This window comes from Lonchura striata, chromosome 1, assembly GCF_050655825.1.
Source record: "Lonchura striata isolate lonStrDom1 chromosome 1, ASM5065582v1, whole genome shotgun sequence".
NCBI classification, from domain to species: domain Eukaryota; kingdom Metazoa; phylum Chordata; class Aves; order Passeriformes; family Estrildidae; genus Lonchura; species Lonchura striata.
The window spans coordinates 38,254,825-38,281,348 of record NC_140703.1 but is presented as its reverse complement, the minus strand read 5'-3'; the positions used below and the strand labels follow the sequence as shown (position 1 = coordinate 38,281,348).

The following is a 26,524-nucleotide window of genomic DNA, read 5'->3' as shown; positions in this document are numbered from 1 at the left end:
TTCCATGTATTGCAATTTACTCACAGTGTTATGTGCTAAACTAATATGAATCCAATCCAAAAAACATTTTCAAACTAGTGATTTATCATGACCACAGTGTAAACAGTACAATAGATTACATCGACTTTGCAAGAGACACTTAACTCACTTCCCAAACTCGTTGTTTAAACACGTATATGTCACACAATCTTTCCGAACTAATTAGAAACAAAGCACACAGGTTAACACTGCTTCATTTTTGGGGCAGCTTATAAAAAAGTTTTACTGATGGTAGACAACAGCTAAATTGCTTTTGAGGAAGAATATGTCTGTTCTGGTGTTGACCTAATAAAAAACTGTGATTTATCACGTGCTCTTACCTATAAAACAATTAACTAAATCAGATGCTGACTGTGATTGAAACCACTTAATAAAAAATAATCAGCAAGAAAATTCAGAAATCCATATACTATATAGGAAATTGTAATTAACCACCAGTGTAATGTGGTGATCTGAATTATTTTTTAATCAACTTTTTTTTCTTTTTAGGGGTGCTGAAGCATTTCATTGCTTAGAACAGTATTTTGAGAACTGGTGAAAACACTGGTCAAATGCTTCCTGTTCTCAAGAAAGCTGTTCTTATTTTGGCCATGAGTAACTAATAGAAACCCTCACTTGCACAACACTCACAAGTGAAGCCATTTCAGACAAACTGAATGAGCAAGAATTCTTATTCCCAAGCATTCTTCCTCAAAATTGACAAGACAACAGTCTCTCCAGCATGTAAGAATTATCTTTCTCCATCAAGCAGTGCAAAGCCCATAGCAAAGCATGCTGTTTTCTCTTTTTGAGAAAAGCAGGAAACTTTTATCACAAGACTAATCTCAGGAGGAAGACACACTTCTCCTTCACATACACCATCAGAAGAGCCATGTCTACTTTCAACATTAAGGCTGTTGACAGAAGCCATGGTGCAGCTGTACTCCACAAGCCCTGCTGCATTGCGCACATGTACAACAGAGAAAAGTAGTAAAATCTGTCAAATCTGCTCAAACAGAAGGCGTAAGAACTCACCACCTCTAGTTTTGTAGCTAAAGAATTCTAAATGTACAAATCTGTAGGATTTACCCATGTATAGCACAAGGCTAAAACACATCCCTTCTGTTTCTCTGTCATGCCAGAGGGATACTCCTCCTTCTTGCTCTTTACTGTTTTCCATGAAGGGAAGGTAGCTGGCCTGACCCTACAATGGATGAGTTACTGCATCCAGTCCAGCCACATGACCAGAGGACAAACAGCTAATGTCAAAGCAGAAGAAAGCACCTCCAGCAAGTTGAACTATTAAAACACCCTTAAAAATCAAGGCATGAGCCAGACTCGGACTCAAGCCACCTGAAATGAAGTTGGCTACAGCCTCCGTATCCTGAAACACATTAGATCCAGAGAGGCTTTCAGTCAGAACTGCTTGAGAGCACTGCAGACACCAAAATTACTGTAGTGAACTGACTTCAATATTATGGAATATTCTTGCCTGGTGTATTACGATTTGGTAATTGCTGCCAACTAACTTTGTCAGCCTAAAAATAATGGTTTTGTATAGGGAAAACGTGTAGCCTACTCTAACTTAAGAAATACATGATTTGATTTCTACTTTCATGCATGAGTTGTCTCAGGGGATATATATGACTTTCATCAAAATTCACATGGTTGTTATAGACAGTGGTAAAAGATGGAAATGAAGCTACATGGCAACCTTTTACAGGGTCTGTAAAACCCCTCTCCTCTCTCTCTAAAACTTGGGAGGTAAATCACAAGGAAACACAATGAGATTATTGGTAAAACAAGTAGAGTGCAGAAAGGAGGGCCGGATTCTAGCTTTTGTTTTTCTCATCAGAAATCAGGCAGGACAATCGAAACACAGAGGATTCTTCTGTAAATAGGTAGTGTAGTCTTCTTTCCCAAGGCTGGGAGACGCTCAACCAAGAGATCCTAAAAATCTGCTCCTGATAGTACTACCATAGCAATTTCTCATCCAAAAGAGGAGTAATACTTTTCATTTACCTCCCAGAAGTCATAAAGAGTATTGACTTAGTTATTTCCATACACTGCTTTGAGAACATACAGAACAATAAAATTCCAATGTGGTAAAAAATGGAACCGAAGAAATTTGAAAGCAGTCAAGGACAAATGCCTCAGCTTTCTAACACTGAATCACACTAAGTTATTGAATACTTTTTGAACACAATCCAAATAAATACTTCTGTGATTCTACTTCTCATGCAAAAAATGGTTACTATATTTACAACTCAGAGTTCACTCACGAGAATAAATTTTAAGAGACTGTGAAGTATTTAGAGACTGCAGGTGAGGAGCATAAGAGAAAAGCCACTGGAGGAACTGATAATCTGTATTTTATGGCAGTTTTGAACACACCAATAGTTATAGCAGTTACGAAACTGAGGAGCTGCTAATCTGCAAGACGTGTATAATCTTTTACTGGGTATGAGCAATGTTCCCAAGGAAAAGAAAGTGACTGCACAGTTAAAGGCCACTGATTCAGAACACAGGAGGCACTATCAATACATCTACTTCTAGATTTACCAAATCAGAAACTGCAGCAGGGCCCTAAGCTAGTCCAAGTGATGTAGAGCTGTATCACAACATTGGGAACGTAATGAGGAGATGGCTTGAAGTTCAGTTCAAAGTCTTGCTTGCTTCCAGCCTCTGGGACAGACAAACAGAATCTCTTCACCAGACCAGTTTATTCACACTACATTTACCTATTCTCTTTATTTAAAACATTTAATGGACTCAACAAAACTATAGAGAGTTGAAGATTTACAGCAAACCGTTCAATCAAGTTCAAAATAACAAGAAAGATCTTTGACAGGGAACAAAATGTGCAGTTATTCCTGGCAAGGTTTAATGGTACGAAATACATGTAGTGGGTCTGTTCCATAAACTGCACTGGATTGCACAGAAAGGTTTATTTAACCACTCTGTACATTAGCACAGCCAAATAATAGCTCGTACTTCTTAAGAAAAAGGTACATAAATTAGAACAAGTAGACCATTACAGAACAAGGAATTGTCTAAGAAATACAGCAACACTGAAAACAATTTAGAAACTATAGCAGACAATCAAGTGAGCCTAAAATACACTGTGCTCCCCATCAAATGAGCAAATTAATCCTGACAAGTGCAAAAATTTCAAAAAAGAGCATAAATCAGAAGCTTTCAGTTGGGCTCACTCTTCAGAAAGCTTTCAAAATATGGCTGAAAAAAGGATGCCTCTGTTTTTCAAACATTTAAGAGTAGCTAGCACCATGACAGGTATAAGTACCATATATCAGGTCAGGTCTTCACTGAAATTTTTCCCTCTCATCTATCAGATGTTTAAGGTCTCACCTCTTCACTGACAGAATGTACAGAAAAAAGTGCTGGTGCTAAAACGGATGGGCTTCATTGGCCCTTAAAGAACTTGCATAATCAAAACACCAGAAAAACTGTCAGTATGAATTCTCAACAGTGAGATGCTCCTCCAAGACAGCTCTGTTCCACACTTTATGCTCACACAAGTATCTACGCAGAAACATTTTCTGATAGCAGCCAACTCTTTCACTCAGTAGAAAGAGAGAAGAATAAATAATCACTTTACAAAAGCATACAAATAAAACAGCTTCAACCAAAGCAGTGAGGTGTGGATTTGTTGTTTCAAATGCATGTCTTAGCAAAACAATTAGCCAACACCTATCTATTTAAAGTCTGGGTTTAAATGCTTAGTAGCTGTTCAAAAGTAAGTTACCAACGAGAAGTGGTACTGAAAAGGCTACTGAAAAGTTTGTCATCAAGCTGGAAGAGGGCTGCCATCAAACTAGCCAGTAAATCATAATGATTAGCATAGACTACAAGTAAATCCTATTCCAAAAATTGATCCACAGCCTTCATAACTAATAAAGACTCTCTGTGGCAGGAATCAGTATAATTTAAAATAAAACATAAAAAGGCACATCCTTCTTTGGGAGGGAAGTGTGTGTAGAAAGGGCTAAAGGGCCATTCTCAATCCTTTCCTATACACCAAGGTCTCAGTCCCAGAATATACTACAGACACAGTTGCAGAGCAACACATGGTCATGCACAGCCAGACCCCCAGGTTCTAAAATCCAAGTGCCACAGAAACATGGAGAAGTGACTCGGGATTAGGCCTCAGAAATTGCTGGAGTCTCTGTGGCTGGCACCCACAGAGCCAGAAAGGCAAAATGAATGGATCCCTCAGTGGTTTATAGTAATTAGGCACATTTCTGAAACTGGCGCTGTGATTGCCTCGTCCGCACTAATTGAGCACAATGCAAAGCAGTGCTCTGAAATGCCAAATGGCACATTTAACAACCTTATAAAGGAGCCAGGAATACAGATTCCTTCTTTTTTTTCTTAATAAAAAAAAGCACTGGCCTAACTTGTCACTGCACAATACAGAGAGCTGGAAAGTGCCCAAAATTGCTCTGTAAGTGTTGTTTTATTAGCCTCAGACTGTTAATAAATATATTGTAAATGAACTTACACTTGCTTGGGTGAACATAAAGAAAGAATTGTATCCCTGTTCTTACAATGTTTGCAATTTACTCTAGCTCTTCACTTTTTTAATCCTAGTTACACTGTTTCTATACCAGTTTACCTTAGCAACTGACATTTATTTGGGCCATAAATTACCCTAATGCAGTTTAGTGCTCTTTCATAAATTTTACTAACACAACACTTACAGAATGTAGACTTGTATTAATTAAACCCATGCCTACACAAATCAAACATTTCCTTTTAACATTTTTACTTACTGCTAATTCTGGAAAACATACAAAAGGACAAAGGCTTTCTCTTCCTTTCACCAGGTGTGAATATACATATACATAAATATACATGTAAAATGTGGGGGTTTGAATGTGTATCTTATTACCAGCGTGTCACACCTGATAAATTACAATCTCTGAGAAGAAAAAGACTATCTTCCAAGAACTTGGATGAACTTGGTATACTGAGGTACATATTAGATCCTTACATTAAGAGAAACCTAATTAACTCTTTGCAGTTACCACTTTTGCCTTTACTACTGCAAGACTTCAATAACTTGTCAAAAACAGCTTTAGCAATTTCAAACCCTAAATGTTAAAAATCTTTCAAGATTAACACTTGAGTCCTGCAATATAAGTTTAAGAAATTTGAAAAATTTCATTAAAAATTTGTTTCCTATAGGAAAAATAAAAGGGTTAAGGTACATACTGAAAAGATAGGAACAGTAAATACTAAGGTAATTTCATTTTTTAATGCTTTTCCTGCCCAAGTTAAGTTTTAAAATGGAAAAAATAAAGCTACTGTTATGTAATATCTGCATATGAATATTCAATAAATATTCTGAATAACTAAGCAGTAGAACACACTACAGTACAGGAAGACACATGACAATGTGTGTAGTATGCACTTAAGATGGTACTTAGCCACACCTGTCTCCTATTTGCAATTATTTGAAAATGTACCATATTTTGTACAGAAAATACATTGTATCAAATCAAAAGCAGAACAACCTGAGATGCTGCACACCCTGTTCCAGGCTCCTGCCCCCCTGAGGCAAAGCCCCTGGGCTCCCGACACATGGAACTTGAGGTGAACAGCAAAACAATCCCATCACTGACATAGCCAAGACCTCACAGAATGTCTACAACCACAAAACACTCAGACACACTGTCCTGTGTAAGGCAGCATCTGCTCTACTGGAAGCAGAGCATGAAACCTCAGGTTTTGTGTTTAGCCTGCTCTGGACATTCACTCACTACAAGAGCAAGGGCAAGACTGTGTGTCCCCAGCTGCACACACACACACCAATCCCACCCCAGACAGCAGGAAGCATTGCTCCCAGGCACACATAAACTCTACATAGGCATTTAATCCAACATGACATATTTGTGAACAATTTAAGCTAACACAGCAGCACTTACACCACAGTAAAACCTTAGAGATATGATAAATAATTTACAAGAGCAGTGCAGTCACCCCCAGTGTTTGTTTTCTCAGTGGTCTTTATTAAACCAAATCACTGGGATTAAAGCTACTACAACAAAAACTGGAGACAGACATGAGTGGGTTGACAACTCTTCTGTTTGTTCAAGCCTCCTTACTGAGAAGACTCGAGTTAAATATGACCAGAAATAAATTTGTCACAATACAATTTTAATTCTCAAATATCTGGAACCAATTAACTTTGGGAAAGTTTCAAAAGGGCCACCCAGTGATACACACAAAATCATTTGTGTCTGCTGTCTTGTTTGTGATAATTTTTTTTATTGCTACCTCAGTTTCAGATGTCAGAGTAATGACTTCCACATTCCGATAAAAACGTGAATTGAATCCATATGGAAAAGATGCTCAAGCCCATCAAAACCAAAAAAGCTCCCTTATTCCTAAGTTCTTATACAAAGAATTTTACAAGGCCTAACATTTTGACCATTCTAAATCAAAACCAGGAAATTTTTAATATTCTCAAAGAATCAGATACATCTTTCAGTTACATATCTATTACTTAAAGGAAATGTTAATGTAATCTATTTTACTTAAAAGTCTCCAGCTAAAATTAGCATGTAACCCTTCAAAAGCTGTAGCAGCCCCAATTGCCAAATGATTCAATTTCCCGTTAAAATTATTTAGGAAATACACATTATTATTATTTAGTGTTCTACATTTTCAGATATTTACATCCAAGATTCCATATACAGCATATTTATCTTCCCACTGAAAAATAACCTGAGAAAATTGCCAAGACTCAAAAGAGGCCTGTAAAAGAAGCTATCTCCTCCTTCTTCAGTCACAAAGTCAATGTCATTTCCATCCTTCTAGCTTGACAAAAGAAATACCTCACCACCCCTCTAGGAGTTTGTTTCCCCCAGATAACAGAATAAACAGAGTTTCAAGCAGAACTTGTATAGAGAGTTCTCTAAAAGCATCCAGTATTTCTTTGTATTTTTTCCTTTAAATATCACTTCTGCCTATATTTTCTATGACAATTAAAGAGTCCAAGTGCTTTTAAAGTAGCAAGGAGGGAAGGGGAAGAGATCTGCTTTATCTAACAAGGTCAAGCAAAACTATGGAATCAGTGTTACAGAAGTCTTCCTAGTCACACAGCTAAAAGCTTCCCCCTGTCCATCCATTGGAAAAGAGATTCCCACATTTGTCAGGGACAAGCTCAGCTGAAAAAAAGCACTCTCCCCATCTGTATACACTAACAGAGGATTTGGTAAGGTAAGATACATCCACCCAAGCACACACTATCTCTGAGTAACCAGGTGCTAACAACACACACTGTTTGTCCAGGGATTCCAGGACACACGCTCTGAAGTACCAAATGCCATGTGGCTTCCCTGCATTTTCTTTAGCGCCTGTTTCGCCTGGGATTTTTACATAAAGTAAGAAGAATTAAGAATTAGGCCTAGAGAGAAAATCCTGCTTATGTATGCTCAACTAATTATTCTATGGACAGCTAGGAGAATGAAAAATTCACAGTATTCACAGTTAAAAGCCTACACACCTAGAGGCAGTGGGAAGGGGAGGGATGTGCTTCAGCAAGCCCTGCAAAGGACTCCTGGAGGTCCAGTAGGTCACCCCACTAACTGTGGGAATCATTCCTCAGCTTACACAGATGGCAAAATCCCTTCCTGCTATTGAAACCGAACTGGCCTGAGGTGGAAGACCTGCCTTGCCAGATGTAGGTGTCCAAAGCCTGTGAATTCCCACTCCACAGGCTGAAGGAGAAATATCTGTATTAGATCCCAGAGCACAGGCCCACAAAGAAGAGATTAACAACACAGCTAGCGCAATTCCTGGTTTTGAAAAACCACCAACAAATGCCTGAAAAACACCTTCCCTTCCATAGAGTGAAGGAAATTCCAGGGCACAGCTGCCAAAACAACATATAGGATCGCCACATGTGATTGCCCTAATGAATTATTTTTCCCACAATTTCTCTAACAGCCCACAAGAAAGCTTTTGGCATCCTAATTGTCCTGTGTAGCTTTGCATCTGTGTGCATCAGTTTGTTTTGAACCGCTAACAGTTTTCTTTGGCATGCCTTTATTCCTGCATTACAAGTAAATAATTCAACACCATTCCCCCTCTCCATACAAACACGATTTTACATTTCTGGTCTCCTACTCATTCTCCCCCAGGCTAAGTTTACTGAACTTAGCTTCTCCACTTACACTTGTTCTTCAACACCTTCGCATCTTTATTTTTCCACGAGGTACTTTCTCTACTTCTATTACACTTTAAAGAGGACCAGAACTGCAGACAGTAGTAAACCTGTCAGCACACCCATGATTTACATAGTGACATGATAATGATTTTTCAGTTTATCCTCTACTCCTTTCCCAAACATCCCAAATATTAAATTGAAGGGAGTAAGGAAAATGAGGGTGTTTAATAGCTACAAAATGTGGAACTGACATTTTCTTCATATTTTTGACCTCCTGTCTGAGTGAAGAATGCATCACTGTACATATAAAAGAGGAGTTTTCTCCCCACATGCACAGTATTACTGCCACTTCATCAGTGGAACAGTGTTAAGGCTTTAGAACCAACTCTCATTTTTACAATCTTGGACAAACTATAAATAGCAAAAACTTGTCTTCTCAGTTTCCTCTTTCCTAGAGCATTTATGACAATGACAATAGGTGCTCTTCCACCTAGTGTTTGGCCATATTTGCATGATCCTCACTTTTGCAGTGTCAATCTGAAATTCTGTGGCTGAATTCAAAGAACTAAAAATAGAGTTGGTGAACATGGATGCCTGAAAACTATCAATATGAAGAAATTTTAAAAATACAAAATTCTGTGCTTCTAAGTTCATCATGAAGATATATACAATTTCTCTGTATTTGTTTTCTACCTGCAGAACAGGAATATTTTATCAATTCTTTAACCAAGCAATCTTGGCATTCTCTTACCAAGGGGTAAATTACTCTCCTTTTTCTAACCAATCTATTTTTCCAGTTTTCTTCTGATGACACATCTTATTAGTCTTTAAACTTTCTAAATTGCTTTATGAAAAGAAAATCTATCCATACTAAAAATTCCTAAATGCTGCTATTTTAAATAAAAGGCCCACATTTTTGAGATAAACACACAAAGTGTACTTTTCCCTTAGTCTTAGCCTCTATTTTCATCCTTAACCAATACTTAGTACATTGGAAAGTTCATAGGAATCTGGTTCTGTTTGTTTTTGTTTTTCTGTCACCTATGCCACTGCTTGCCAATCCAGCATCAAATGGAGTCACCTACCAACTTCACTCAGTGACAACTTGCACAGAGCAACAGCTCATCTTCACTCCTTGTAGTCTCACCACTTACAGCATTGTCTGTAATCTCAGAATATATTTACACCAGGTTGCATCTGGTTGTAAGCAATTAAGTTGTTATTCTCAAGGATCATCATGTGTCATGACCTAAACATTCATCAATCTAGTTTCAACAGTCAGGCTAAAAATGCGTCATGAGAAAAGAAAATGGCACAGAAACTGTCAGAGTTAATGTGTTTAGTGAGATGAACTTCCTCTCATTATTTTATTAATCTAATACATATTGGGTGATTATTTAAAAATATTCCAGGAGCTCTCAATCATGTTTTTTGTGCCCTCAAAATTCAGTATTAACACTATTACTAAACCTGCCAAGTATTTTTTCTCCAAATCACCCATTCAAGTGACCTGTAAACTCCTGGTTAACCCAAAAGAGTTTAATGATTTTTACATGTAATGCAAATATACTCTGCAAACTTGCTTTTATTAACAAAAAAAGACCTCTAATCAGGGAGATGTCCTGTTTTATCTGACTTTTCTGATTTGAGCAACATGTAAGCAATCAGTGAAGTAACAGATTAATTAATTAATTCTCTGCATTTGAAATTACAAGTTCAAACTCAAAGCAACGATTTGAACACTGCTATAATATAAATAGTAAACAATTGAGTACAAGATAGAAGTGACCACAGACCAGTGGAGAATTATTGCATTTGCAAATATTTGCAAATACTTCAGTACAGTGCACTGAAGTCCATGCAGAAGATTTGGCAGGTTGAAAAAGTGAAAATAATCACATCTGTACTACAGCCAAAAAAAAAAAATACATGGTCTTACAACTTAATTTGGAAATGCCTATAGTGTGAGACCCAGATGTACAATGAGCTCAGTTGGTCAGAACACAGTCCTAATTCAGTAACATCAAGGCTGTGTGTCCAGTCCCTGTATGGGCCATTCAGTGAAGGGTTGGATTCTGTGATCCTTGTGGGTTCCCTCCAACTGAGAGCATTCTGTTGATGAATCTGCTCATTTTGCACACAGGATGACCCATGAACTGAAAAAATACGTTAAAAATACAAACACAAACATCAACTACAGGTTTTGTTTCTTAGGATATTGCAAAACACCAACTTATTTTCTTCACTTTAGCGCCTAACAGTTTGTTTGATCTTATGTTTTCAGTAAGTCTCAAGTACTCAATCACCTGCTTTTGCTGAAGGTCATGATGCTCATCGACAGACCTTTATGCTGGCCCTTCCTCTTAACCCCGTTGTAAAATTCCTGTGAGCCATTCTACTACGTCTCACATCAGCTTTTTATTTTCAATTCACTCCATGGGTTTAAGGTTTTCCATACCCTTGACCTGTGACTGAGGCTTCGTTCCACCCCCACCTCACATGAGTGAATATTGTTTAAGAGAAATCAATTTGACTTTGGTTTGAACTACTGCTCAAAGTACAGATTGCAGTAACTCCATTCAGTAGAAGTTCCAAATATAGTCCTTCCAGCTTAGCACACATTACTTGAGTCTCTATATGCACAATATACAGGCTACTTTGCAGAGAAACTAGAATTCTGAGAGAAAAATTACATATTTGTGTCCATCAGTAAAGCTTTCTTAAAAAATCAGTGAGAGGCCTTATTCTAAAATTTGTCAAAGCAGAAACATCTTCAACTTCTGGTTCATTCAGATTCATAAATGCCATACAAGCAAGGAATCAGGAAATCCAGTAGAAACCTATACAGACTTTCTTTTGGGGAGAGGAGGGAGGGATCCAAGAGCTTCATTATTTATGACCATGGCAAAATTCTCCAGCAAGGTTATTTATGTCAGTGAATTCCCATTACATCTTGCTTTGCCTAAGGCCAGCAACTTACTGTGATTTGCAAGCATTAGCAAACAACGCCCATATTCAAGTTTAGCGTATCCATTTCAATACAAAACAGTTGATATTGTGCACCAGAGTCCTGGCTCAGGACTCAAGGGGCCAGTTTGCACAGCTTAACACGCTCAGGAACATGGTTCAGCTTCCAGCAGTCTTAATTAGGCCAGGAATAAGTAAGAGACACAATGAACATCAGGGTTTAAATGTAAAGTAAAAAGGTTATTCAAAAAATAATTTTTTGCACAGCAGAAAATTGCATCGTGTTAAAAGAACTGTCGTGACCAAAACCAACTTTATATTTTTACATAAAACAATGACCACAATTTCCAAAGCTCCTCCTGGTTAATAAAAACAGAAAGAAAGAGAAAAATAGAGAGAAAGTATATGCAGGGATGCACACATCCATGTGTGTGTGTCAAGAAGCAGGGAAGGTTTTTGTACTTCTTAAGCAAAAAAATTTCTATACAAGCATCTGAAGAATTTAAAATTTTCAAATATTCAAAATAAATACAATTGTTTATAAAGTATTTATAAGCAGCTAGTGGGGCATGAGCTTACACATCTAAAAGGTATGTATTTCCAATCCAACTCTACAATCTGCTCTTTGAAAATTTTTGTAATATGACTGATATTTAAAGATCTTTTATTCAACATAGTGATCTGCAAAACACATCAAATTATTTAAGTTAAATAGAGCTCCAAATAGAATTTTGTCTCAGAAACTGTACCAGCATATTTGTGTAAGAGTGAAGCCAACAGTTATTTTATTCAAGGTTACTGATACAGATGATTTTACATAAACAAAAACAACTCTATTAACTTTGATTTTGGAGGCGTGTTAAGCAAATTCAGGACATTTTTAATGATGTTGTTTACTTTCTATGAATATTAAATCTAACACATCTTACTGAAAACTGTGTCTATGTTTTTAAACTCAAATTATGGCAGGTATACTTTACAAAATTCAGAAACACAAGAAACACTGGCCTATGTGCCAGTTTATTGAATGTTCTATCAACATAAGCCAGGCATTAAAGTTGAGAAACTTACGTTCATAAACATATGATGTTCAGCCTCTCTTTCTGATTCCCAGTTTAGATCATTGTTCTCCCTAGAAATACTGAACAGGGAATTTCCATTTCCAGACTTATTTCAATCAAGTCTGCAAAAATCTCCTGCAGTCCTCGAGATTTGAGGACAGCAGCAGGTATTGAGGCATCTCATTGCATCTGAGCAGACAGAGAAGAGTTACTGAACCAGAAAAAAACTCCTTAAAGAATCACACTGCTCACATTACAAAAACATTAATAGTTCACATGGAAGTGACCACACAAGATCAATCTCAAACAATGCAGTTCCTCAGAAATAATCCCATTCAGCAGAATATTGTACTAAGATACAGTATCTGATGCACTATTGAAACTTCCATAGTCAGTCTGATTTACTGATCCATTTTCGGAAAGGGTAGAAAAGAGAGAGGAGTAGATTCAGAAAAAATTATAATGTCACATTCACTGCTGAATTTTCATTTAAAAATACTATGAAAGTCAGTTTATCTTCCAAAGACATAACAGTCTTAAATACAGGACACTAGCTGGCAAGTTTCACACATGAACAGGACTAAAACGAAGGCAAAAATCTGCCTTAGAAAATCCAGTCAGATTTAGATGTAGATAAAATAAATCTTATTCCTTCTTTCCTCACATTTAACAGATGTAGATTGGTACTTTAGAATTACTTCCTTCTGCTATACCAAGAAATTCTACATTTTCTTTACCAATGTTTCCTCATTAGAGCTCAGCGTCAATGAAGAATTTTTTCCTTTCATTTTCCAACACCAATATGGTTTTCAAGCTGACCTGTCTTCCATCCAGACTGACATTTACAAGCTGTGCTAGAAGCTGTCCTCCTCCGCTTTTCTAACCTTATTAGAGGCATAAGGAGCATATCACAGAGACAAGATTTCAAATGAACCACCTCCCCCTGAATGCCAAACCACTGACTGTTTAGACAATTAAAAAACTTAGTCTCAGCATTGTTTAAAAATCTGTGTATCCTGTAACAGGAGCATGTAAAGAACTTCAGTGGCCACGTGTTAACATTTGCCATACACCAGCACATCCATTCTATCTGACTCTAAACATAAGCAAAAACATTTACTCTTTCACAAAAAGGCTTTTAAAACCATCTTATACATAGCACAAGAAATATTTTTTAACACAGAAAATATTTCAACATGTAGAAGTGAAAAAGAGAACAATATTTTTGACTGTATGTGCAGAGGTACAGTTTTTGTTTTGCATCACAGAAACCATTAAAACAGAGAAACTAACTGCAATATTTCTGAAAATAACTTATTTTTGTAGGGAAAAAAGTTATAATTTTTGGTTATAATAGTTATAATTTTTAGATCAAACTGGTTTAGCTCCAGAACTTTCTCTGGAACTCTATTTAAAGAATGTAAATGCACAGTTGACTTTTATTTTGACAGCTCAGAGTTTCAAAAGGAGCAGAATGACTTCTGGGTTGAAATTGCTGCTCTGTTTAATTATCATCCTATAAATGATGTCAGGAACAGTATCAGACTAGAACTGGCACTAATATACTATAACTGGATATAGGCAATTAAAACATGAAGGATTTAATTTCAACTGAAACATATGGAGCACAGAAAATAATAATTAAATTTAATATGCAGTTAATCAGAAAGAATGCCTGCTCATTCCACTGGCCAGTTCTATAGCAAGATTAACACTGTGTTTTAAAAAAAAAATCAAATCACAAATCACCAGAATAAATTTAAACTTTGCAAACTTTTGTCCTCTTAGAAACACCTTCATTCTGTGTATTTTGAAAACAGAATTGTACAAAATGAAATCTGCACTCCATGACTAGTTTTTGAAACACCTGAACCATCCAAGAAGCCATACAGAAGTAGCTTATCAACAACTACCATCAACACAGTAACTCAATGATTTTAAGTAGGACTGCCAAAACCTCAAAAAATAAAGATGCCACAGTTCCATACAGTACAATTTTTGTCAGAAGGCAGTAGAGAGACAAAGTGGATGTTTACAGATTCATCCAATGCACTCAGTTAGCAATTATGCTGATCCACTGACTACCGCATTTTTGAATACACAAAAACACCTTTACCCCATTTCCTTTATGCTCCAACAAGATGGTGCCAAATAAAGTTTAGTGTGTTCTTGGTAAATCTAGTATCTGACACTAGGTCCTTACAATTGTTCCTCAAAACTGCTCCCTGTCAGGAGCTTGCAGAGAACCCAGCTCAACTTTTCCTCTATTCTTCATGCCTGAGCTCACCACTGGACAAAGTAGAGCCTTTAATAACATTCTGCCTCAAACACACTCTTGCCATGCCTCACTCCAAGAGACTCTGATTTTCAAGCTTTAGCAGAGGACTCCAGGGTTTGGGGCAGCACAGGAGTGACAAGCCTGCAGCATCTTTTCACCTGCTTCACTGAACACTCAGAGCATGCCCTCCTCCAGCTGTACCTGGACCCTGAGCATTGTTCTGAAGCACATGGAGATGCAAATGGGAAATAATGCTGGAAATGGAAAAAAATCCCTCTCTTCCAAAGACGTTTCCATATCTACACCTTATGTACATTTCCATATCTGCACCTATGTACGGAATAAAAAAGCATTAGTTTTACTTAAGCTCCCAACTTTTCCAGTCTCTAGATTGCATCTTCACCTCACTTCCCCCAGAGCAGGGCCATTTGCCCTTCTCACCCAAACCTCATAAACTTAGAAGCCTGAGCGGGCAGCAGAAACTGCCAGGTAACAGGGACTGAAGCTGGAAAAAGGAGGATAATGCCTGTGTTTTTCAAAGGCTTGAGGAAGGTACAAGGACTGCCAGACAATGTGAAGATCTGAGAGAAGGGATGAAGACTAACTACTAAGATTCTCGTGAAACAGAAAGAACAGGAGATTCTTTCTCTCACTAGCTTTTACCAGAAGACCTTTCCTCCCACCAAAAAAATCCTCAACCATCTTGAAACAACTTGGATTTGCCCTGCTGGGAAGTCTTAAATTCTCTCTTGGCCTTATTTTTCTCTTCCATCAAACCCCTGCCCACAAAAATTCTCATAATCAGAAATGCTAAATGCACTAGAGATGGCTGTCTGGAGCTCTTCAGAATCTGAAGCTACACATTACTTTCAACTCCACTACTAACTAGCAAGGAGTTAACTATAAAAGTCAATTACCTTTCTTTAGCTGGTATATTTCTTGTAAGAAAGTCCATATAAGCTATCAGCTGTGGCTGAGAGGTAAGCCTCAAAACTGAATTGTAATATTGACATTCTTGTTCTAGAAAGTTAAATGGACAGTTATTCATTATAAAAGATCATGTTAAAAGAGAATAATGATAAGTATTACACTGAGTTTCTAATGAGACACACAGGAAAGCTCGAAATGCAAAGCAGCTTTACACAGAAAGCAAGAGACAAAGTATTAAATGTTTTCTCTGACTCTTGCCAAAAGTCCTGCTCTGAATTGATGGATGAGGTTTCCTGAGGCTAAGATGCCAAAGCCAATTAGCCATGTCAATCCACAAGAATGCCAGCTGCCAGGATCTAACTTTATTACAGTATTACTTAAAAGTGAAGACATCAGCAATGTTTAAGTTCACATGACTCCTAATTTTAAAACCTGCCTTTTTTAGATTTAGGGTGGGGGCAGTGATAATGACCTTAAGTTTCAACCTATTAAAATCCTCACAGAGTGCCATGATTACCCATAATTTAATTATGTGAAGCATTCTGTTAATCAAATTAGACTACATTATGCACCATTCAAAAAAAAAGTAAGACTTCAGCTTATATCCCTCCTCATATGAATTCTATGTAATGTTTATATTTAAAAGTAGCAATTTATTTCAATAGTGCCTGTTTCAGTTGCCAAACTGCATATCCCACAGAACATGATATGTGTAAAGTATATAGCTTACCCATTTATGGCATCTAATTGTGAATTCCAAAATAAAATTTTTGGAAAGTGTCTTGAGTATTTGTCGACTAGAATAAAGCATGTCCAAGTCTTTGATTATTTGAAAACATCTGCATTTAATTTCTAAGCAAGGAGTTTGGAAATGTTGATCTTACAATACACTTCCCTGAACATTCAGCACAATAAACTCAATCATTCCATGAAAGGGTAAAATTTTTCTTCTGTTTAGGTGAGTATGAAATAAATCTGAACATTACTGTCAAGCAACAAAAAGCACCCATTTCTTTGGAATAGCATCCATATTCCTCCAAACTTCTCAGAAAACTCTGTATACTTCAAGTAGTCTATATTAACTTTATTGACATCTTAATTGAAAGTTTAGCTTTTTGCTACTACTACATTTATACTGCATTTACTTTACCACCCCAGTATACGACTGGCAGTTCTTCTTGAACTATTCTGTACCTCAGGGATGCTGAGACAATGAGACAAAAGCAGAAGTTTAACAAGGTTAAAGAACAGTTGCACGTCTTCTGGAAGAAAAATCCAGCTTTCTTTTCTAGATCCTTATCCAAAGCCAGGCTTAGTTTAAATCATTTCTTGCCTGGACAGTTTTTGTTTCTGCAGACACATGCCTATACACAACTAGATATACATCAAATAAGCACCATTACCAAATAAGTAAGAGCTTAAAATTAATAGAAGTTTGTTCTCAACTCTCAGCTTAACCTGTCAAAGGAAAAAAATATAGGAATGGGTGACCAGCCTATTCTAGTTATGCAGATCTTTGACTCTGTAAATCCTGTTTCATTAGGATTTATTTCCTTCCTTTGATATGTTTCTGAAAGAAACTTCATAATGTAAGTGCTATCAAGTGTCCAAGAAGGCCATATTTTGTTCCCATTTATAGAGCATTAAGGATTGCCTACTGAAATGACATGAAAAAAAATCCTATTTCTCATTCCAGCACACTGTCTTCAAGTGTAAACTATCATCATTATTTTCTTTGTTGAGATTTGCCCTTTAAAATCTAAAGGATAAATTCCATTGATCTTGGTTCTTTTTCCTGAATTTCACAAGCCAGATTACTGTCACTGTCACCAAGTGCATCTGTGATGCCTGACTGTCCATGCTGTGATATCAGCCATAGCCCAAGTGTCACTCTGAGAAAAACGGGTTGACTCCACTTGGCTTTAAACTAGCTTTAAACTATGAGGCAGGACAAAGGTGAAGGCCATATTTAAAGAACAAGCATTGCATGAGCTCTGAGTGTGCCTTCCATGAAATGGGAAAGATGCGAACTCTTTGGTTTCTACCTTATTTTTCCAGTAAGATCCAGGCAGTAATGAAGCAGAAGCCACAGAAGATTCTCTCTTCCTAAACCCAGACAAACAAAATAGGAGAAAAAAAGCCATCCCACAACAGGAGGCAGGACTTCCCAAGGAACATCATATGACCTGATAGAAGAAGCAACCTAGCCTTGACAAAACCCCATGCCACAATGTGGGCTAAAACAGTTGTAAAAATGCCACTATTAGAAGCAGGGATTCACTACTCTGTTGAGCTTCAAACTTGAAATGTGTTATATTAGAACTATAGCCCAAGAGAAAACACTGCTCAGTTGATTCCAATGTCTAAATTGATACCAGACAAGACTTGTGTCCTGTTGGCACTAAAATTAAAGGCTTAGCTTGTGACAGAACTACAAAAATTATCAACTACAGCAAATAGCAAGACATGACCTGAGAGAGTTTGTCCATGCAAAAGCAGAAATTCTGCCACAAGTGAGTACTTCAGATTTCTTTCCAGCCAGGACTAAATTCTGTCCTTTTTGCTCTTCCCTCACCCAGGCAGCAATGACTCAGTGCTGGATGCTTCCCTACAAGAATCAGAACATGCCTCAGAACATTGTCTCAAAATGAGGCTTTACAATCCTAAGCTTCAGTTTAACAGTTTGCAAGAAGGAAAACCTTTCCCTCTGAGCTTTCAAATTTTCACAGTATAAGAGAATTGTTTAAGGCTGCGAAAGAGCCTTAAAATCATCATCTCTGACCACTAACCCAGCACTGCCAAGTCCACCACTAAAGCATGTCCCCAAGCACCACATGTACACACCTTTTAAATTCCTCTAGGCTCGGTGACTCCGTTGTGTTCCTGGGCAGCCTGTTCCAGTGCTTGACAACCCTTTCTGTGAAGAAATTTTTCCTAGTATCCAATCTAAACCAAATATCAAAGTACTTCTACTATTCCAACAGTAACTTATAAAATCACTTACTAGTCTAACAAAACAAAAGTAGCTTAGTACTTAAGGCTTTTTTGTTTGAAAGAAGGAACTAAGCAAGTTTTACCTTAACTAGTACACTATCAGCTTAAAAGGTGACAATACAAGGAATGAATGGGGAATTTGGACACCATCAGACAATAATACAGGTTACCTGCCAGCTGCTGCTATAATCAAAGCTACTGTCACCCCAGAAGGGGGATACAGAAAACACTGACAAAGCAATCCTGGAAGACAAGCATCTCAAGAATGTACTTGATGCACTTTCAGTTATGGACATTATTTCTGAAATGTTAGAAAAATTTTAAAAAAACATTAATTTCTATCTTGACTAATATGCTAAAAGAATAGATAAACTATTACATCCTGGCAGTCTTTGTATAATGTTAGTACTAAGGACTTCATGAAAGCATACAACAAAACTTTAATTATTTAAAAAGACAAGGCAGAACTGGTCAAATTCATTTTACTACAACTGAAAGGTTCAAAACATTTAAAATGTGCATTTGGAAAATGAAAACCCACCTATCCTTCATAATTTTGGATTCTCTCCGTGTTTTGATTAAGATGAAACTGTTCCAAATAGAGAAGAGAAGGTGGCAGGTAGTCCTGTTTATGAAATGTCAGTTTACTAAGTTCAAACAAAACATTTTCCTGTGCTATGATGAATAAGCTGTGTAGCCAAATATAATGCTTTGCTGAAACAAATGAGATGTGTTAAATACCTGTTACTTCACAGAGTTACAAACAAAGAAGTGACAATGTTCTTTTTTTCATTTTAAAGGATATTTTTGAATTGGTACACAATGTTTTATAGTATGTAGCAGCACTGGGTGATAATTTCTCTGAGTTGCAAGTTATATTAATGATAAATGATAGCACATTACTGTAAAAAACGCCACAAAACAAAAACACCCTTCAACCTACATTATTCATAGTATACTCCCTCATTTAATTGCAACTGGCACAAGGTATTTCTTGAGACATCTGTAACAACTCAGATACATCAGCAATTTTGTAAAGAAAGCATTTGATAAGCTGCTAAGAAAAATCACTCAGGAATGCTCAGTGTTAGAGCATTTCTTGCATGCAAGTACTTTCCTTTACAATATTACCAGTTTGCCTTTAGCAAAAAAAAACTACAGGATCAGCAAAATCACAGATTAAAAGTGGTTGTTGTTGTTTTCTCTTGCCACAGCAAGTTTCACTCCTCTTTCTTTCATCCATTCACCTATCACCCTCAAAAGGCATGAAACAATAACAAATTTAGTGTATATGGAAAATTATATTGGAGGGTTCTTGGCCTCAAACATTTGAACCATGTCCTATATTGTGCCATATCTCTGGTCAAGCTTGGTATCTACCTGGCTCTCTGTGTGTGCCAGATATCTAAATTTAGGCTAATAGCTTTGAGGGTTTTTAAAATATTACACAGCATGAAAAATTTGTAATATTTTTAATCACTATGACTTCCACCCTGTAAAAAAATCATACAAATATCTGGAGTTAAAGTTGACTGAAGAGCAATGGATACTTATTTCCCCATTAGATCCTGAGGGATTTATTTTTGAATCTGTGTTTCAGCATTTTTGCATGCTCCTAGACCAAATATTTCAAGCTTTAAGAGCACAACTTACATGCAACCTTCACACTTGACTAGTTGGAATAAACAATGATACAGCCAAAATGAACCCAGATTTAGCCATTTTATGCAGCTGAAAAACAATTCAACTGTAAAACTCTTGGACTACTTTAAAACAGAAAAAAACTCTGCTCAGCTGTGTTACTTTATCATATACAGAAGCAGAGCATCACCCACTGGAATGCCACTGATCAACTCATTCTGCACTTTCTAAAATAATATCTCTTCCTCTGTGTATGAGGATCTGTGTGCAGTATTTCATAAACGGTAGATGCACCCAATATTAGCACAGGAATAAATAAGATTAAGGATCCTCAGATTTCTCTGTAAACTCCATCCAAATGCAATTACTGACAATCTCCCCCACTTCCATTTCCAGGACACCAACAATATCATTTCTCTGTGAGAAAGAGACTCTTTCCAGTCTCTTCCTAAAATTTTCTTAATTATTAAATTAATCCCATCCTTTCATAGCAAACCCATCATTTTTTTACCACCTGCTCTCTGCTTTAACTAGAATAAACTCTACTTTTTCTCATCTTTTTTTCACTTGTTTTACCTCTAACACTCCCACACACCAACTCCCATTACGTCAGTCCAGCTCCATGTTTCTTGTCACAATAAATTTTTGTGTTTTACCTGTAGATTGTGCTTCTCTACTTCCTTTCTTCCTATCTTTCTTATCTTACTTTTCAAATTTATAACTTTTCATTCAGTAATGTTTTCTCTATGGCTGGGGACATACCCCTACACTTCTTCCTCCCATCTCTCAAGAAACCGCCATCAATAGCACCACTCTGCCTTTTGCATCCAGCTGCTTCACCTTGTCCTAAAGCTTTATATCATTTAATCCATGACCCTCAAAAGTCTCTTATTAACATTTCCAATTCTGTAAGCAGCCCACCATACACCAGAGTTCCTAGCCGAGAATGAATAATGACTTTGATGTAGTGATGCACAGTTTGAATTTCAAACATAGCATGCAGTTCAGCACATGCTAGGGTAACTGCTTCCTCTCTGGTGTAGCATTTCAGTGGCAACATAGCAATTTTTCTGAAGTTTTGTTTCTCAAAGAAGCTTTATCTCAAATCAGTCCTAGTTCAGATTAGTCTCTTCCTACCCTGCATTTTGAAGGCAGCCTTTGTTTTATTTTAAACACTAGAAAAGCCAAATACTAACCCAAAGACACAGTTTCTTCAATGTAAAAGCACTAACTCAACTGTTGGGCTGTTCACAACAAAGTGTTGTGAAGGGTTTGGAAACAAGAGCTATAGGTCGTCTTCTTGGATAGTCATTAATATCATCTACTGTTCCAGATAAAAATAACTGAAAGATTACATTTCACTTTCCACCTTTTGCTGGAATCTTGGGGTTCCTTTTGATCTCAAATTATCCATGAAGGATCATCTTATACGTTCCTATCAATGCACCTCTTATGATCCTAGAAATTTTGTGACTTTAATACATGCAATCCAAAATAGAACTTGAAATCTCCATGGCTCCATGTGTCCACAGCACTGATTACCACTACTCTGTTCTGAGCTATTACAGAAACTTCAGGTCTCAAACACACATGTTAACCAATGTTAGAACTTAGGCATACTAATTTAGTTCAAAAACTTCATATTACTTCCAGTGAGAACCTAAGAAGTTCATCTTAGACTCTGCACATTAAAATTAAAAACTACAAATGCTTCAGTCCCACGCTTATTGCTAAATACTATCTTAAAAAAAAATACAAATCCTAAAGTACATTCTTATATAGCTTCAATTTAGCAGCAAGCTAGTCTGAAAAAAACATTTTTATCCTTTGTTTCCATAGAGCATATATACCCTAAACATCTTATTTTTAATCTGTCATGTTAACATGCAAGTAGCAAGGAAATGCATCTACGGAGTTCAGTTTCACATAAATCTATAATCACTGACTTATTTAAAATGAACCAGGACACTTATTCACATGTTTCCATTCACAAGTTTCTAGTAGTTCCAGATTAAAAACAAACAAACAAACAAAAAAACAATAAAAATGCCACGTTTAAAACAAGAGTCCTTAGACCCTACTGCCTTTCATGTTCTACTGCATTTAACTCGGTGAAATGAAAAGCAGCAGCCATGCATAAAGATTTAACACACCTTTCCACTGAGTAAATTCATCACTGAGGACGAATTGTCACATACTGCCAACTAACTACACTTAAAAAGACTAAATAAAGGACAATAGGACTAAAATTTTCTAATTTAAAAGCCCTAATCTGGCTATAAAAATTCAGTGCAGCAGTCATGATAATCACTTATAATAATCAACAGTAATTACAGTTACCTCCTGCCTACCTGGGCAAAGGCACACATGAAGAATCACACAAAAAGCTTTAATTATTATTGCTCAGGCTGCAAAATTCAGTGTAGCAAAACATGAAACAAAACAAAGGAATACATTTAGTCCCATTAACATCTTAACAGGTCCTGACACGAGTTTTACAGAATGCAAGAAATGCAGGTTAATTTCACAATCTGCCATCACAAATTATTAAAATGTGACAGTTTTCAAAATGGGACATGCTGCAATCTAAAGATAACAGACATTCATGTTTTAAAGGATTAGTAACTTTATAAGTGAATCTTATAAAAGCAAATACAGTTCTAAACCAAAGATAAGCAACACAAATCGGGAAACATTTACAGTGATTACAGGGCTTGCTAACAAGGTATCACATGATCATGAGTTTACAGAGCAAAGCCTGGCAGCTCTGGCTTCACCAAAGATTTGTGACTAAAATAAGCCATTTTGCTGAAGAGATTATCCATGTCGAATGGTATCCATAAAATATAACCACATAGCTTGACTTTTCCCTTACAACTCTGTCCAACACCAGGTGACTGGTGTGGCACTTCATCCTTAGAGCCATGAACACAATGACAGCTCTCTCAGAACCTTGATACTTAGAGGTGCTGCTCTTTAAGCACACCTATTGCCCTCTCCTCTTGGAAAGTCTATTCCAAAGGAGTGATAGTATATTTAACTAAATACCACTGTCCTTATAACCTCTCTTCCTTGAATGAGGAGTTTTACACAGTGCCATTCTGAATTCAAGGAAAATGTCCAAGGTTAAGATTTCCTTGCAGGAGCCAAACATTGTTCCCATGCATTACTGGAGTCTGAACAGCTAATTAATTGAATTTCAAAAGAAGAATTTGTCACCTTTTCAAAGTAAGTTAAAAAACTTCATAATGGACAGAGTATAAGTCATACAAATGAGGAAGCTATAAAAGTTACAATGGTACTTTAACAATAATAAAATGAAAAGCAAAAATTAATTTCTTCTTTTCTGAAGTCTGTAAAGACCTCCCCTCATGAGTCTATCCGTAAAGAGAGAGTCTATGAATACAGACGAACCCAATAAACAATTCCAGCCTAAAAGAAATTGTTAAGCACCAGAGTTTCAGAGAAAACTATATAATGGGTTTCGTAAATGCATAAAGGGACTTTCCAGGATATTTACCTGCTAAAACATGTCATGATATCAGCTCCTCCCAAAAGTTCTGCCCCAACAAAATACTCAGAATTACAAGTCATCAACAATAATTGTACAAGGACAAAAGAGAACCTATTAATTTTATCACCCTAATCTGTACTGTGAGACATTGCCTTTGTCTCACCTCTTTTAGTCATTAATCATATCATCACCATCAGAGTTCAACTCATGCACAGCTCTACGGAGGCCCCAGCAAACTCCCTCAGTAGTCTGAACACAATTCTTGTTTTCTTTTTTTGTAGTTTCTGTGACTAGTTATGCAATTCAAACTGTACAAAAAGTTTACAATAATTCCTTTAGCAAAGTAAGATCTTTCCTACAGGAGTGATCAAGTAACAGAAACATTTTATATTTGGAAAGACTTAATGCACAAAGCATCATTTAGATAAATGTTATTTATTTGAAGGAGTAAAAGAAATATGAATCAAGGTTTAAATTGATACAATCTTGGCAAAAATGTTTGCATGCACAACTGACACAAGTTGTAAAATTATTAATTGCAAAACTGCAAATTATTTTTTGCAAATTAAATTATTTTTTGCAAATTATTAATTGCAAAAAGATATGGGGTTGGATTTCTCGTCTGCAAAATAATTATCATTTAAGTATCAGATGCCATTCTATCACAGAAGAGAAATACAAAATTACCATCTTCTTGGGGCTACAATACACAAAACTTTGAGCATAGTACAATGAACGACATTTCAAGCCTCTGCTTTACAACTACTTCTGAAAGACCTCTGATCACAATTTACTCTTAAGGGAGTTTTAGTTATCTAATTATGCATAATTCTTAAAGAAAAATCCTGTGACAATTAAAAAATTGCAATGAATGTCAGCATCTATCACCTTTAAACAAGACATTTCCCATGGAACTTACATCTTTTTATTCTTTATTGAAATAAAGGACTACTTACTTGATTAGCCATGTATATTGTGAGAAGACCTCTCCTACAAACAGAAAAGATAAAATAAGTGGATAAAACAAGTCTTTTTTTTCAGACTGAAGAAAACCACTTTAATCATTAAGAATATGTTATTAAAAAAGAGGATTTTAAAAACAAGATTATTGATGGAGGATGAACCATTACCATCTTATAGAAAAATAAGTGCAAAACTAAAAAGAGCATCTTGATAGCACAGTATCTAAAGCAGTTAGGAATTACAGGAACCAAGTTATATATAGCAACTGGCTACTCCACATGAGTCCTGAAGCTGTCAGAAGAGGCAAGACACCTTGAATTACACACAGCACTTATCACAACTTAAGTCTACACATGAGCCAGTAACATCAGCACCCAAACAATAACCTAAGCCTAAGTTAAATTGTGAATTTGCAGCAAAATGCTTGTGTGTTAACTTCTGTTAACTTCTATAAACTACAGGTACCCTAGCCCTTCTGCTTACAATATCACAAAACAGGTACCTTAGCCCTTCTGCCTACAATATCAGGAAATGTTTTCTACTGAGACTGATACATAAATCTTGGCTCAAGCCAGTGGAAAGTCACAGTGACAACAGTCCCCTGGAACAGTGGCCACCATCTTCTCTTCAAACTTTTATCTGCTTTTTTTCCACTCCTATTTTTTGATCTGTGTCTCAGCCCACAGCTCACAATGCTCTTTAGGGAAAGTATAAACTTGAGCTCAAGCTCTCACATTTTTGTTCAATCTATTGCAGCACAAGATGGAAAGTGAACTTGGCTACATACAGCTACTCCAGCAACCGACTGCACTGTAGGGTCCGGATGAAATTAAAATTATTTTCTATGCATCAGTCACAAGCCACCATCACCCTTGAGAAAGTGGAAGACATTACCACCACAGGTTTGCTTTGCCCTCAATTATTCCTCCTCTTCTGCAAATATTTCATTAGAAATCTTGGCCAAAGGTTGGAGCACTCAGTTTCACTATTTCCTACTGGACTGGTGTTCTTATCTTCTTGAGTTTACCAACAGCCTTGTAGTATTTGGGATTTTTCTCATTGACCCCACTGGTCTTACACAAAAAACCTGAAAATTTCTGTGAAGGCACCACACATTCAACTATTAAAGTTTCTCAACATGGAAGTTAGTTTATAACCGAATCCATATTTGTCTTCATGTCATTTTGGATTTTTTTTTTTAATATTGCTACTACAGAAGGTATGCAACAACATTTAACCCAGGCTTATATTTTCCACTTTGTCATGACATTTTAAATTTCCAAGCATCCATAGAGTGCTTAAGAGAGCTGTTAACAGAACATATCTTGCTATCAATTCCGTTGAAGAAGTCAACAAAACAAAAGCACAGATAGCAGGAAATAAATCTGTATCACACAGTTCCTGAGCTTAATTCATCCAAAAAGTTTATTCAGTATTTTCAAACCTCTGTTTACATGTCCGTAACTTTGTCAAATTACACATCCAGATCAAGGTTTTTCACAGCAGCCATCTAAGCTATAGGGATACATTCCACTTAAAAGTTTTACTGCTTCCACACCACACTGAAATTGTGGAAAACAAAAACACAGTATACTGACTCCCACAGGTTGCTCTCTACTCACAGAGAAGATTCAAATTTGGCTTAAGTTCAAGACTTTAACCAACAAAATCAGTTTGTTTCATGTTTTTTTTTTAAAGCAGAATTACAAATCCATTCTCTGTATACCTTCTCTACCCAGCACCACCCTGTGCCAGATACTAGAAACATGATTCTAGCATGAAGCCTAAGGAAAAAAAGCCTGAATCTAAAGATTTAGTGAGGATGAGGTATATAAGAAAAAAAAAGTAGACAAAAGGTAGGGAATAGGGTCCATGAGTATTTAAGCAAAATAGCCTCTACAACTTGCAGTAAAGCATCAAAATACTGTATGACAGTTCTGAACAGGAAGGGGTAAAAATTCACC

At 36.6% G+C, this 26,524-nt stretch overlaps 1 protein-coding gene across 3 annotated transcripts in view; it reads right to left on the bottom strand.

Annotated features, from left to right (window-relative positions):
- TMEM135 (transmembrane protein 135) overlaps window positions 1–26,524 on the bottom strand; it is a 158,201-nt gene that overhangs the window by 98,802 nt on the left and 32,875 nt on the right. For all 3 annotated transcript variants that reach the window (XM_085574659.1, XM_021545028.4, XM_085574660.1), the window contains one exon: window positions 24,554–24,587. In XM_085574659.1, coding sequence (XP_085430785.1) covers window positions 24,554–24,587 — 34 coding nt within the window. The remainder of the gene's footprint in view (window positions 1–24,553; window positions 24,588–26,524) is intronic.